The sequence below is a fragment of the Fopius arisanus genome, unplaced genomic scaffold, assembly GCF_000806365.1.
Source record: "Fopius arisanus strain USDA-PBARC FA_bdor unplaced genomic scaffold, ASM80636v1 scaffold00087, whole genome shotgun sequence".
In the NCBI taxonomy this organism is placed as follows: Eukaryota; Metazoa; Arthropoda; class Insecta; order Hymenoptera; family Braconidae; genus Fopius; species Fopius arisanus.
The window spans coordinates 18437-33483 of record NW_011887826.1 but is presented as its reverse complement, the minus strand read 5'-3'; the positions used below and the strand labels follow the sequence as shown (position 1 = coordinate 33483).

At 38.9% G+C, this 15047-nt stretch overlaps 2 protein-coding genes and 1 long non-coding RNA gene across 4 annotated transcripts; 2 read left to right on the top strand and 1 right to left on the bottom strand.

Annotated features, from left to right (window-relative positions):
- The first annotated feature begins 572 nt into the window (after window positions 1-572).
- On the top strand, window positions 573-3232 carry LOC105270392 (dynein assembly factor with WDR repeat domains 1). Its single transcript, XM_011311285.1, has 8 exons — window positions 573-612; window positions 847-919; window positions 1039-1242; window positions 1558-1680; window positions 1783-1970; window positions 2053-2182; window positions 2555-2853; window positions 2934-3232. The coding sequence occupies exons 1-8, from the start codon at window positions 573-575 to the stop codon at window positions 3128-3130; spliced, it is 1254 nt and encodes a 417-aa protein (XP_011309587.1). The 3' UTR covers window positions 3131-3232.
- Window positions 1866-14941, bottom strand: LOC105270394 (uncharacterized). Its single transcript, XR_892530.1, has 3 exons — window positions 14856-14941; window positions 14693-14761; window positions 1866-1943 (listed from the first exon to the last, which is right to left on the bottom strand). It is a non-coding gene; the product is annotated as an uncharacterized lncRNA (long non-coding RNA).
- LOC105270393 (purine nucleoside phosphorylase) lies at window positions 5214-12788 on the top strand. Of its 2 annotated transcripts, none has more exons than XM_011311287.1 (6): window positions 5214-5703; window positions 9316-9410; window positions 10116-10294; window positions 10548-10723; window positions 11375-11565; window positions 11652-12788. In XM_011311287.1, exons 1-6 carry the CDS (start codon window positions 5600-5602, stop codon window positions 11867-11869), a joined length of 963 nt encoding a protein of 320 aa, XP_011309589.1. In that variant the 5' UTR covers window positions 5214-5599; the 3' UTR covers window positions 11870-12788. The 2 variants fall into 2 exon arrangements, with proteins under 2 accessions (XP_011309589.1, XP_011309588.1); XM_011311286.1 differs by having other exon boundaries at window positions 10086-10294.
- Window positions 14942-15047: the final 106 nt, after the last annotated feature.

Here is a 15047-nt window from a genome sequence, read left to right as displayed (position 1 = left end):
GAATCGAACATAAGAAAGAAAAATGTTTTCAAATTTCATGACATTATAAATGATTTTCATTCCAAAGAGAATGAGGAAACGAGGAAATATAACGATTACAAAGTTGTCATTCTAAAGCACAAACGTACTCTAGGAAAAAATGTAAATTTTTCGTTTTGCGACACTCGACAGGTCGGACTATCAGTTTTGAACCCTCAAAGGACACACCGAAGGGCACACATTGGAAAAATGGGTATCGAATGTGCGACCAAGGTCTGTTTGATCGAACAAACACGGGCCTTAGTAACGTTCCACTTTAATTCTGATTCCAACCCAGGAACATAGCAGCCCTCAGCACCACTTCCACTCTTTCCTCCCAGTTGTCCAATAAAACTTGTACTTCAAAGCTCCTCGCAATAAAAGTTGTTATTTACGTTAAATTATTCATTAACACTGGGTCCGCTAAATTGTAATTTTGTGCATAAAAACGTGCAATCAATTTAAAAGCTCTAAACGCACCTGCTACAGGCATTCTATTCTCTTTTTACCTCTCTGGGGTTATTTTTTTCATTCCATCGTGATACGAATCGGTAATGAGGCTACTGAAGTTTTTACTGCGTTACTTTCCACCAGGTAAGGAGTTCTTTCAGTTCTTCAACCCGAAGAATTCGATCAGTTCTAAAAGACTTTTCTGCATCATTAATGTTTTTTTATTAGATTTAATGTCCATTGAGCGTTCACTCGGTGAATGTAATTTTCCTCCCCTCGAATGAGTGACTTTCCAAACTCAATAAACCAAAGTGTCAGTTTATTGTTCCTATTTTATTTTTCTAATGAAGAATTTAAAGTTTTTTCATTGCTCTTCAGGTATTGCACTCGAGTACACACAGGGTGGTGACATTAAAACTAAGATGATTGACCTTTTGGATCTAACCGCTAAGTAATAAACAACAGTATACAATGAGTTGCAAAATTTATTTGTAAACTTTAGATAAATTGTCAAACTTTATTCTGTTATGTTGGGGCGCATGGGTTTGGCCCTTTTTGTTTTAACCGTAGAACGGATATTAAAGCTTTGGCACGGAGTATAAAGGATGCTGAGCCGGTTATAACGGAGAGTGTGATGGATCAGCTGGAGGAGACACTGCAGAGGCTTCAGAGTAAAGTATGCGACACGAGTGTAAAGCGTTATTACAAATATAAGACACTGCAGACCCATCTTCTCCCGCTGACTAACATTGGCTTTGATAAATTAGGTAAAAGGTAGTTCTCATGTTGTGCATCAATTATTTAATATGGATGTGAGTGATTTGTGGGAACAGTACAATTCTTCTTCAGGGCTCCTTCAATATTCACGCAATTGTATTTTCTCCGCAATTTCACGTTTTTCAATAATAAATAACGTAACGGGGTGACATGTCAGGTCACTGTCATGCTCCTGCCAAATTAAAACTCCACCTTTTCAATCCAGACGACTCGTCGTTTTCGATTCAAAAGTCATTTTTCAATAATTATAATTGATATATGTATATATTGATGGATCATTGTTTTTTTTTATTAATTTCTTTGAATTGGCAGATGCCTGACGGGCAGCTATGACCGAACTTGTAAAGTTTGGAACATTGACAGTGGAACGGAGCTTCTTACTCTCCAAGGCCATAAGAACGTAGTGTATGCCGTGTCCTTCAACAATCCGACTTCGTGAGTTGCTTGATGAGCGTTGAAAAAAGAAAAAAAAAATTGTAACAACGAAGTACTTTAACCATATCTGGCAAAAACCAATTTTTATTGAATCGATGACAGTGATAAAATCGTGACTGGATCATTCGACAAAACAGCGAGTGTCTGGTGCTCACGAACTGGCAATTGTCTGGTGAATCTGTGGGGCCACGACGCCGAGGTAGTTGTGGTCAGGTTCTCACCGTCCCACCACACCAGAGTTGCCACTGGATCCATGGATGGGACTGGAAAAATATTTCATACTGAATCCGGTATATCCACCTTTTTCAGTCGATGAGTAACTGTAACACCTGAGATTTTCAATATGCTGAGGTATTTGTGTTTCCCCTGCAGGTCAACAATTGGGTACGTTGAAGGGCCATACAGGCGAAGTTATAGCGCTCCAATATAATGATGATGGTAATCAAATTATAACTGGGTCATTCGACGGTAGCATTGGTATTTGGGACACTAGGACATACAAGTAATTATTTCGTAATCTTAATCTACCCGAAAGGAAATTCTTCTGACGAAATCTACCTATTTTTTCTCTACTACTAAGACCAGATTTTTTCGGAGAAATTTCTCTCGGTGATGGCTAGTCACTCCTAAAGTCACGAGGCCATTCGGTAATTGAATCAGGATTTAATGAGGAAAGACTATTTTAATTTGAAATTTGCGGTGGATAACTGCGAAATATTGAAGAATTAAGGTGTGTAATTTATTGAGTTCACGTGGCGCTTTGAAAGGAAGTAATTAAAATGTGAATCTATTCTGGACGGATGGTATCGCTGAGTAGAGGAATGAGTAGCTAGACTACCATTTGGCGATAGGCTCCCAATAATTCCTGTTGCAGACGCACAAGTGCTTTAGTTGGCCACGATGCTAAAATATCAAATTGCATATTCAGCTTCGACTGCTCGATAATAGCATCATCATCCCTGGACAATACGGCGAGGGTCTGGGATGCGAGGATGAACACGTGTCTGGGTGTCCTTTCGGGGCATGAGGATGAAGTTTTGGATGTGACACTGGATAATCAAGGGTCCAGACTGGCCACCGCCAGTAGCGATGCGACCGCTCGGTTGTGGGACATTACTGGTGAATTTAAGGAGATTGCTGCACTCGATGGTCACCACGAGGAAGTATCAAAAAGTACAAGTTTGGTCATTAATTTGGAAAACCAATCGTGAGATCACTCCCCGGAACTTTAATTAAATTGACTTTGAAAATAGTCTGTTTCAGTCCGAACGGCCATCAATTGCTGACCTCATCCTTGGACAGAACCGCGCGTCTGTGGTCAACCGAGTCCGGACGATGTTTGCAGACTCTGGCTGGCCATACCGACGACGTTTTCAGTTGTGCTTTCTCGTACAATGGTGACACCATTGTCACAGCAAGCAAAGACAATACATGCACCATCTGGAGGTGACTCGACTGGTTTCAAGTGTTACCCTAGCTCCTATTGATCGCCCTCTTTATCAGTTATGTTATTTATTTTTTTGTCCTTTGAAATTTTCTTCCGTTTGGCTCACTACAGGTATGAGACTACTCTTATATTTGGGCCATGTGAATTTCAACATGGAATGTTCCAGAAACCAGGCGAGAATTTGAATATTTTTTCCAGGACTTTGACCCCGAAAAAGTTCAAATATATTCTAATTAATACTAACAGTATTAATGGTGTAATCGAAACCGAAATCTCTCTGTTGGAGATAATGAATAATCAAATCAAAAAAGCATGAGTTGGCACAATTAAATCTCCTCTGTCATTTGGAATTCAATCCATTAAAAAATCTATTCCAATTGCGATAAATGAAACCGTAAATTATGCATATACTGCAGTAATTGAGCAATCCATTATTACGCACATCGAGCGATAAATTTAGAAAAATCCGATTACACTTGACAAAAAAGTAATCGCATTAAAATATTGCATATTGACACCAACAATCTCTAAAGCCGATTACAACATGCGTCATCTACATCAATCACTTTACGGAAATAAGTATTGTTATCTTAAAAGGATGATGTGCATCTAACAATGCGGTTATAGATTTAGTGAGCAGTAATAATGCAATATATCTGAGATATTTCTCGAATGTAGAATCATATCTGTTTATTCTCGATAGTGTGACACTGTAGGGTCAGGCGATAAACTAGAACCCCAGCGGATCGAAGTGTCCACTACCCCCCGAAGTGATGTCGCAATGCTATTGAAGGCTCTTGCATGCACGATAAAGACTGGGCCCGTGAGTTAAAACTATTCAGGGGCACAACAAATGACCGATGAATAATGATAGCATAATCAGATTTATGTAATGCCAACGTAAATAAGATAACTTGATGTCACACTAGAAAATTGCCATTTGTGTGCAATTTTCATATTGCATATAAATTTGGAATTGAAATCACTGGAGAAATTCGATTTTTTGCTTTTGTAAAGTTTTTCAATTGTTCAGGGTTCTTCGTGTAACGAATATAATAATATAATAATATACCGATGTAAGACGGTGTGGTTTAAAATTAGCCAGTGTTGAGATATTTCTGACTTTTCTGAATCGAGTAGCTGTAACTTCAAATGTAAATAATTACATGTAAATCTAAATATCGTATTTATGACACTGGATTTATTGAGAGAGATACATACGTTATTGTACACTAGATTTTATCGTTCATCATAAACTAAATGGAAATGTTCAGTCGCCATGAAAATATCCTCCGGTGGAAAAACCATTTTTACGTGTTTCCTGTGGGATTTGGGGTTAATAGGAAATACCGTTTGTTATCAATAAATTCTCTGGTATTGTGCTAGGTGTACAGCTACCAATACCTGACACTCAACGGAAATCAAATGGCTTATCCGACCTTGAACCTTCGATCGTCTGGGATTATTTGAAAGAATCTTCTGATACTGGTTATCAATCAGATTCAGTCATGAATACAACATTTCCTGGCCAAATTTTAATTGCGTAGCGCTCAATTTATCTTTCAAAATAGAAATAAGTCATTTCATATTATTTCAATTTAATCTCCCTGTTGTTTTTCAGTTATTGTATGTGTATTACTGCGTCATAAATGAGACAAATATACTAACGAGAATTACGTAATGCCGAATAAATTATTCTCAAGATAATAAACCAGTGCGGAAGTGGTGAAGGGTAGCAGGTGATTGTGGAATCTTTATTACAGTTGTTACCTGTTATTTTAGAGCACAGACAGTAGTTATGCTTCGAATTCAGTAATGAAGCCGTAAAATGATAAAAAGCACGAATGAAGATTGATCAAGATAAAGAGAAAGTTCTCGTCATTCCGCTGCAATGATGTTTTCTCATTGGAAACAGTTCAATGAATATTAACGCATAGTTTTTTGATGATAAAGGAAGGAGATCCGTGAATGACAGTCGAGATGGAAGGGAGATTGAACGAGTGGGGTAGACAAGAGGCTAAGAGGGGAAGATTAGCCTACCAAACAGGGTCCCCTGGTAAAACGGCCTCGCCACCGCAATTGGAGCATTTTACACGCAATGGGTTATCATTAACGCTGGCCCCTTGTTATTCCTCTGGTTTACAGTTTGCATCCAGGACTTGACGATTGGTCATCGCTCTTCACTGGCTGTATACACGATTGGTCAATACTGACTTTACTCACTTTTTCTCGTTCGACTTGGGGCACAGCTTATAAAACGCTGACTCGTAACGGATACCAGACATTCTTCAGTGGTCAATCCAACAGAAATCACTATCACTGGCCCTTCAAGTTACCGTACACAGTTGTTGATTTACCTGCTGGATCGACCACTTCCATTGGAGACTCCTCGATTCGGATAAGACGAATTCAAAGAAAATCTCAAAGTGTTTGTGTTGGATAATTACGAGAATACGGATTGCTCCAGTTATCATGCCTTTCGAGAGAACCAATGGACATTCTTCCAATGGACCACTTACCAGGCCAAACGAGAACGAGTTTTTGCATACAGCGGTCAAGCATATCAGCCATTCTGCGTAAGTTTTATTTTGTTTTATTTTTTTTAGTTTATGCCAAATGTGGTCTCGGTTTTTGATATCCCGTATTGAATTTCTCTATTTGCCGTTGCTGGGGAAATTAGTGAGAATGGGAAGAGATGATATTTTGTTTCAATAGCCTATGTAAATAAATAGTCAATGTTGTGGGGCTTATTGAGTTTAAGATTGAGTCCTTCATGGAAGTTGCCATTCAGCATGAAAATTCAATGGCACTTGGGATTTTCATGCTGAGTGATCATTCATATTTCAAGGACAACTTTAATGGATAGGTGCTCATTACTGGAGTTAATATTTAAGTGAGTTCTGGGATTGCATCATCTCCTCTTCGATCTGTTACAGTTTAGTCGTCAATTGAGATAGAAATATAATCATTTGGGATCAGGAAGGGGCGACTGGATATTCCCAGATCAATGATAATTCTATCGACTAACGTTGTTATGATATTCAGACAGCTGCTCCCGTTGAAAAATGTGATCATTTTTCCATCCCTGCATTAATTCGAAAGGAGCCCAACGCGTCTCACTCCCTCTACGTATGTCAGCTCATTCATGCACGAATGATAGATGTGGGTATTACACGTGGATCAGATTTATGCGATATTCGGATGGCGTTGAAAAGAAAAATCCACCACATACCGCAGTATTTCTCAACAATTAATGCAACCCCAATGACTTGAGGGAATTAATGAAGAATATACGGAAAAAACTGCAGATTACCATAGATTACTCTTGTAATCTTATTCAACTCATTTTATTCAACCAACAGATATTTATTTTCAGATTAATTACTTTATTGGGCAATTACGTACGTCTGTTATTGAATTGCCGATATGATAAATGATTGAGCGATGAGTGAGATACGCGATGAAAAAAATGTTACAATCGTGCGTCTTGATTTTTTTCATTTCTCTCAGTATGAAATTCAAAGAGTTTTATTTTCACATCGAGGTGTATACAGGCTTTTGGCCAGTCTGGGGACTAGAGGGGGAGAAAATGTCAAGTTGATGCTGGTGGAGGTACATAATCCGTGAGATACAAGTTTTATAGCGTGCAGCAGGGGAAAAACTTATTTTAAACTGCATTATGCACGAGGCAATGTAATAGAATGCCACGCGTGTGTTACAATGTTATGTTAGCCCAGGCTTACTCGTAGGAGGTACACGAGAATTTGCCCCCGTTCCTTTCAAATTTAATCGATAGACCCGGCAAATAAATAATACATTAAATTTTATTATTACAGTATTTTTTTTTGCAACGAGAAACAAAAAAAATTCTGTCAAAATGCATTCTTCATGCGATTGATTTGTTTTCGCAATTTAAAACTCTGAAATACCCACTGCAATCACTATCTGGCGACATATTTTGCTTTGATATTGTGCAATATTAATCTATCCCCCAGTGGAACAGTACCATCATCAAGAAAAATTACATCACTCGGTTTAAGAAACTGCCCCGCAACGGCTCACGCCTTCCATCCACTGATAACAGTAAAGTCTCATTGTGATAACAATGTTGGTACATCGTTAATCCATGACTACTACATGCCTCCATGGATGACAAACGACAATGCCAGTACGCCACAATGGACTCCCGGTATTTCCATTGAAATATCGAAATTATTATTGTCCAAGTTATTTCAATTGGTCCCCGACAATAACATCCCGCTATGAACCCAGAGGAATAATTATTTGCCACGCAGCGCAGAAAGGAATTGCTAGACCCATACAAAAAAAATCGGTATATTCAGTCAACGAATGATTATTGAAAAATTTATGGAAATCCGCACAATCGCAATGACACAAACCCACTGACGTGTAAATGTAATAACTGATAATACAGATTATCTCAACAGTTGTATAAAATATAAATGATGACACGAGGGTTAACGGAATTCCTAGTTCGTGACAGACACTAGATATTAGCTACCTGATCTTTAATTGAAAGAGATAAGATAATTGTGTCGCTGATGAAATACAATATTAATTATCCTCAATTACTGTTTACATGCATTAGAAAATAACTGTTGATACGGTTAAACACTCATTGTTAACTGAATCGAAGTTTGACTGGGGAGAGATGGAAAGGGGTACACAGGATGAATGAGAAGTCGAGGAGTTGATGCTTCAGTTTTGGTTGACTGAGTTGGTGGGGGTGTTAGCAGACTACTGCATAGAAGGCGATGAAGGAAAACGTTTGGAGGGGGTGAGAGAGGGTTGAAGTTTGCCAAAGGGCTGCAGAGGGAGTTAATATTTCTCGTCGGAGGATTCGGGCCATGGCAAGACTATACACGAGGCCAAAGTTTCCTCAAGCCCCACATAACTAATTTTGTACCTGAAGCCCATCCCGCTCTGTCGATCCTTTAGCAACTCCACTATCCCCGCGCCGATTTTACATATCATATACCAAAAACCCCTCCGTCAATACATAGAGTAGTGATTCATGGACGTCAACAAGCGACAGACCCCCAACAATACAGTATTACATTTATGGAGTAATGATATTTTATTGTAAAATTAACCAACTAACGCATAATGGGGATATCTATGTCATCGGTAATAAATGAACGCTTCGTTGGAGTAATGATGGGCTTTTACTCCTCACAATGGCGGTTGAATTATCGATATTTCATCAATTTTTTGTCCTATTTATTTTGTCTCGTGTCGATTAATACATAAATTTTGGGTTTTCTCTCCATCCGCAGTCAAAATATCAATCCGGATCGCATTTATTTACCATGCCAGTGGATTTTTCCACTTTGAACATGTGTGGGTGTATTATTTTTTTAGAAATCGGATAAAGAATTGAAATGATTGGGGTCTTTTGAATTGTTGAAAGTGACGAGATGATGAATATCTACCGAATCAATGAGATTTACCGGATAAGGATAACAAATAGAACGTGAGTAAGCAAGTTGTAATGAAAACAGTTGTTGAGAGACAACCTTTCGAGATGATTAAAGCCATAGGTGGGATTGAAATACTTATGCGAGTGCAGTTAGACTATTCTCCTCCCTCAGGTTGATATGGTGAGAGGGCCCTTCTTCCGCTTGAGCCACTATCTGGCTTGTTTCCTGGGTACCAACGATTTCCAACACTCACACGTGTACCAACCAACTTGAAACATTACGCGTTTATGTGTTTCCTCAGAGTTCTAGAGCACTGTGGATAATACAGGTGATATACCTCATGGAAGCTTTCTCATTTCGCGGATAGGTATGCACTAATATGAGCGCACAGTGTCACAACAGGGTTACACTCGTTCAAGTACGGAAACATGCACCAATACATTCTCATTGTTTTATACTGTAGGGTGTATGTGTTGTCTAACCACTGACATTTCAACTATAGCTTTGGCAAAATCGCATTGGAACCATGTGACCCGTTTCCGGTGAAAGAGCTATTCAGCGAGATCGTTCAGTCATAAAATCGAAGCCGATTGTTTTGCGAAAATACTCAGAATCAGTAGTCACTCACTGGTCGAATTGGAAAGAATACGCCGGGTGGCTCAATGCGGTGGGATTTCAACGTCGGTGGACACTTTTCAGGCTTTTGCTTCTAGTTGACATTGTTTTTTTTTTCATTCTTTGTTGCAGGTATAGTTTTGAAATGCTGCTGGAGTCGGCTCAGTATCTACTGGATCGTGTGAGCATCAGGCCGAAAATTGGAATCATTTGTGGATCTGGAATGGGTAGGTTTCCTCGATTATTCCCTCGCAAGTACATCTGCACGATTTTTTTGAATTTATGCTGTATTACCAATACCGATGATGAATATTATCGGATGAATTCGTAAGCCTTGAATTATCAGCTAGTATTAATATTTTCAATGAATACACTGGATTCTCACACAAAAGTTGATGGAACACTGAACGCGTACCATAATGATGCTCAATCCCCATATTATTCGCCCAATAATTGATATAATACACGTCCAAATAACATCCAGGTCCTCTTCAAACTTCAATTTATAATTGGTATTATGAAATGCTGCGGGATGCAATAAGCTCGTTATTGCATTCCCCTATTTTTTTTAATTTCATTTCATAGAAACTTATGTCAATAAAAACTTCCATTGGTATTAGGGAAATAACGGAGATACTGGAAAATATCCCCAAGAAAACCAATAAAGTAATATGCACTCGAGTAATACTCCACGTTTATGATTTGCATATAAATTCTATTTGTGGATTGATTTTTCTCCTCAAACCCACCGTAAATATAATTTAATTAAATCGAAAGAAGGATTTATTAATTTTACGTAATTGTTCATTTGAATCAAATAAATCAATGAATGATAATTTTTGATTGAAGTAAACAATTGTATTGTGTGTACCTTATTATGCTGTTTTCTGTGTCATGGGCAGGCATATCTGAACAGAGTGAGTTGTGTCCAGGTTCAATTGCCGATTCTCTGACTGACGTAAAGACATTTCCCTACGAAGAGATACCGCATTTTCCGTCGTCAACGGTGAAGGGTCACGTTGGTCAGCTAGTATTCGGATATCTCGAGGATGTTCCAGTGATGTGTATGCAGGGGAGATTCCACTATTACGAGGGCTATCCACTGTGGAAGGTAAAAATCCACATTTTTGTAGCAAAGCCCGATGGCTGCTCGTATGGCCGTTTGCCTCAAGTGTTGGTGGGGTTTTATATCCATTTTCGTGTCTTCTCTGTTATTCTTATATTGCACTTATCCCATGCATGAGGTCAACGGTAAATACCAGAGGAGATCCTGACAACCTTGGGCAGACATTGTGAATAATGTTTCTGGAAATACTTGTGTCATTGTTGATGCATATATTTTTTTTTTTTACTTGGATTTTCAGTGCTCTATGCCAGTAAGAGTGATGAAACTGGTGGGTGTGAGCCATCTCATAGCGACAAATGCTGCCGGTGGCCTCAATTCCAAATACAAGGTTGGTGACATCATGATGGTGAGGGATCACGTAAACATGATGGGATTCGCCGGCAACAATCCACTTCAGGGACCAAACGATGATAGGTATACCAGAGTAAATAGTTTATGACAGTGTTGCAACGCTCCCCATCTATTTCACAATTCTCTATTCATGAGTTACTCCGAATATCGGCAACTCTACCTGGATGACAACTCGGTTTTATTTCATTTCTATGAACTTTACAATTGAACTGATGAGATGTTTGCTTGGGAGGAAGGAGAGATGATCGACATATTTATTTTGTGAAACTCGTTAGGGCTCTCTCATCCCACCGCTTCCCATTCCCGTACAATCTCGTCTAGCTCTTTCCACGAGACACAAGTTCCGATTTTTTTTTTCTTTACTCTCTTTCTTACTCTGTTGCTTTTCTGTCACCAGTGCCGATATTAATGGACTTGAGATCCTTTCCAACTCCAATAAACTGTCCCCTTGGTTCTCGAAATTACCTTTATTTTTTCTGGGATTGTCTTCTTTTGTTGAGTCCGGTTATTGTGGGGTATAGCGTAGATCATTAAAGTTCGATCTGAAGACAAAAGACCATTCGGGAATCATAAAAAGTACAATCTCTGGTTCTTTATATCAATTTGGGCGATACGAATGGTCAGATCAATTTGGATTTTGTACTTTTGGGTAAACAGCAATTGCGTTGAGCTATAATTGAGAATAATTCACGAAATTTTGCTGGACTCAATCAGGTTTGGACCGAGATTTCCACCTATGAACAGAGCGTACAACAAGGAACTCCTCGAGATTGGCTGCCAAGTTGCCAGTGAGATGGGAATTTCAGATATAGTACACAGGGGTGTGTATACTTGTCTTGGAGGGCCCAATTTCGAAACTGTAGCAGAACTCAAGATGTTGAGCATGGTCGGCGTGGATGCTGTTGGTGAGTAAACGCAAAAGCAGCCTTATGTGAATCACTGTGAATCAATGTGGGTATTCATCAGTGAATATTAATCTGCCATAACACAGGTATGTCAACGGTTCACGAGGTCATCACTGCACGTCACTGTGATCTTCAAGTCTTTGCTTTCAGTCTAATTACCAATCAATGTGTAATCGACGATGACTGCCACGACGAGGTGAACCACGAGGAGGTCATGGACGTTGGTAAAATGAGACAGCCCCTCCTCCAGGAGTTCGTCCTGCGAATAGTGCAGCGCATCAAAACGAAATTATCCACGAACTGAACAATTAATTGAAACACTCTTAATTAATCGCTGCGTTGAAAAGCTCGGAGACCTGTCGGTACTCAGGTGGGAGCCATCCCAGACTCATCTCCAAACCTCTCAAAATCATGATAAATCTCCGCGAATCGAAGGACGATTGAAATGTCTGCAGTTGTCTGGATTTCAATGGCTTCAGCGCACAGTGAAAGCAGTCTCCACTGAATTAAATTATTTTCCAGCATTTAGCTGCTAGGTACAACATTCTCACCCCTCTCTCCACTTTCCAATTCATTCTCAATCTTTCCACCGGGGTTGAAAGAATTCCACGAAATCCCCGCGTAAATCTTATTTAATTTAACGCATGATCAGTCACCGATAGTTGCAGTTGAAAAACGGCTATTCCTGTGAATTGAGTTTTTCTATTTTTTTTTTAACTGGAGAAAAAAGAAATAAATCCAAGAGAAGAGGCACAGAAATTATCACCCGTGATCCTTGGGCTCTAAGTTGGCCATTTTTTTTCAACCCAAGCCCAACCAATCCCCATCATCCATCGGAACCTTTCGGTGGTAGTGAAGAAAGTAAGAGCGATGGTGGGCTTCGGAGTGCAACGTATTCCCTATCCGTAATGTCTCGTCTTCTTATCTCAATTCATGGGAGAAAATTTTCCTCTCGCTACAGACTTTTCTTTCTATCTGATCGTTACGCGCGTCTTACTCGTTCTTCAATTGATTCGCTGCACGTACAGTACCGGGCCATCGGTCTAATAAAGGCGCAGCTTCAACTTCACGGATGGCTTCACCCAGCCACTTTTCCGGTGGGCCTTATCTCATAAACCAATTCCTCCAGTGTTGGTTCTTTGAATCGATGTTAATTATTATTTTGATAATCAGTTACTGGGAATTGTATTTGACCTCAAGACGAATAAAATCATTGAATAAATGTTGATTTGTACGTGATGAGATTACTCTCATCATATTCCCAGAATTGCCGAGAAGTGTAGTATATTATTCATCAGACCTGAACGATTCTGAGGCTCTTGATGTCAGAAAATAATCCATCGGTCAGAAAAATAGTCAATTGTAGGATAATTAATAGGATATTTGTACTAGTGGCACTGAAACAATTGATTTGTACTTAATAAGATTACCTCAATTTAATCTAGAGATTGTTTTACTTGGACTGGAATAGAGAGGAAGAGGATTTGGGCACTCGAGAGAATAGGAGGGAGTTCTTGAGGAGTTGAGAACCGTTTCCTTCGTTAGTTCACTTCTCTGGGGCCGCGCCTCTTCCCGTCTGCGTTAATGCATCGACGTTTCGCCTTCGATAAATCCTCTCCACTTGGAAGACCACACAACCCTCCAGCCATCCTCTCCACCGTCCTCTTTCCAATCCCTCAACCACCCTTTTCTCCAACCTATTCTACCCTGTTTCCGGCCCCTCACGCCGCTCGGTTGTTACTACCGCCACGAATGAAATTATGATTTGACAGGCACCACAACTTATTCCATTCGCAACTGCAACAGTATTCTATACAATTTTCGTTTTCCACCCACCTCCTTTCATCACCAATGAGGGGAGAAAGTTTCAACGGTATTTTATGGAAAATTAGAAGGAAACTCTCGAGGTTTCGTACACTGGATTTTCATTTTTGACATGAGAAATATTATTTTACCTCTTTGTCCGGGGAATGTGCAACAAATTACATTTAACCTCATAAAAGGATACATTTTTTTTTTCTATTTTAGCAATCTTCTTTTTTTATCAGAACAGTGGAAAAAATCATACTCATGAAAAGGGAATAAAGAAAACGCGCATTTAACGTTCCATGTACTCGTGGGGCTCTTCATCTTTACAGCTATATCGTTATAAAAAGTAATAAAAAATAATAATGCTTCCCTCTGACCTGTATACCTGTACACACCATGTAAAAAAGGGAAAATGTGGGAGGTTTCTCTCTCATATATCATCGAATTCAGCGAGGCCAGTGGATTCTTTTGCTCTGGTCGGGGCACACAACCTCCACGAATATTTATCGACTTATTGACTTTCATTGGATACACGCGGAAGTCGATTAAATCCGATGTGAATAATTTCCACTGGTTTTGGTGTAGATGCCAATTTACAGCCTTTAGCGACAACTCATCGGATATGCTTTTCCAGCCTGCAGTAGGAGTGATATATATACACGGGATATTAGGACGTATATGAATTTATCGGGGGACAACGAATATCCTGGTCCCTCAATTTCAATATCGAATTGTGAGATGAAATTTAAGGTAATCCGTGTGCCATTCAGGGCTTTGCAATCACCAATTTTATTCCAATTTGGCAATTCGCTATTATCAGTTTTCGAATATAATTGCGTCGACTCTTTCATATGCGAAGCTCAATTTATTTAAAGAATTATCACCGAATATTTCAACGGATTCAATGGACTATTTTTGAACATATTCATTTATAATACCACGAGAGCTTCGGAATTATCGGATATTCTGGGATAGGTTCGTTTGAAAAAATAAACGTATTAAGTGAAGTTTGGGAGGTTAAATGATTTCACGTTCGTAATTTTTCTGGAAAACTTAACAAGCTTGTTAATATGCAGGGAACCTAGAGGGAAATATCCGATTAATTTCGAAGCTCGAGTCGTATTCGAATTATTTTTTTCGAGATGAAGTCCGTATTCAAAAAACGAAAAAGAAAAGAGATTTAAAAAGGCGAGACAAATATTTCACTCGATGAATAACACAATTCAATCTGTCAATTTCAATCAGTGTTTAACATGATCTAATAGTTTTTTGTTTCAGAGACAAAATATTTGAAATATTTTTAAAAATATTTACTTACGAGAGAAGATATTCGAAAAATATTCAGTACAACACCGAGTAGCCCCATCGAATGCTGCCATTCTATCGGCTGAAATTTGGATGAAAAAACAAATGAATATTAAATTCTCTTGCCACCAAATGTTCAAATAAATTATTCAAATTGAATTTTTCCTTCATCTTACTGGAGTTTCTTCAAAAATGATCGTTAACCAATGCCTGGAAAAATTTGAATGGATTTGAAAAAAATAATGGTGACATTTTTTTTTATCATTGCTGGCTCCAGTGATAAAAAATCTCATTGAATAATGTAGGAATCAGTTTTACCATCGGAACATTGACTCTGGGTGCATCGAATGTTGAGACGCAACATTGGT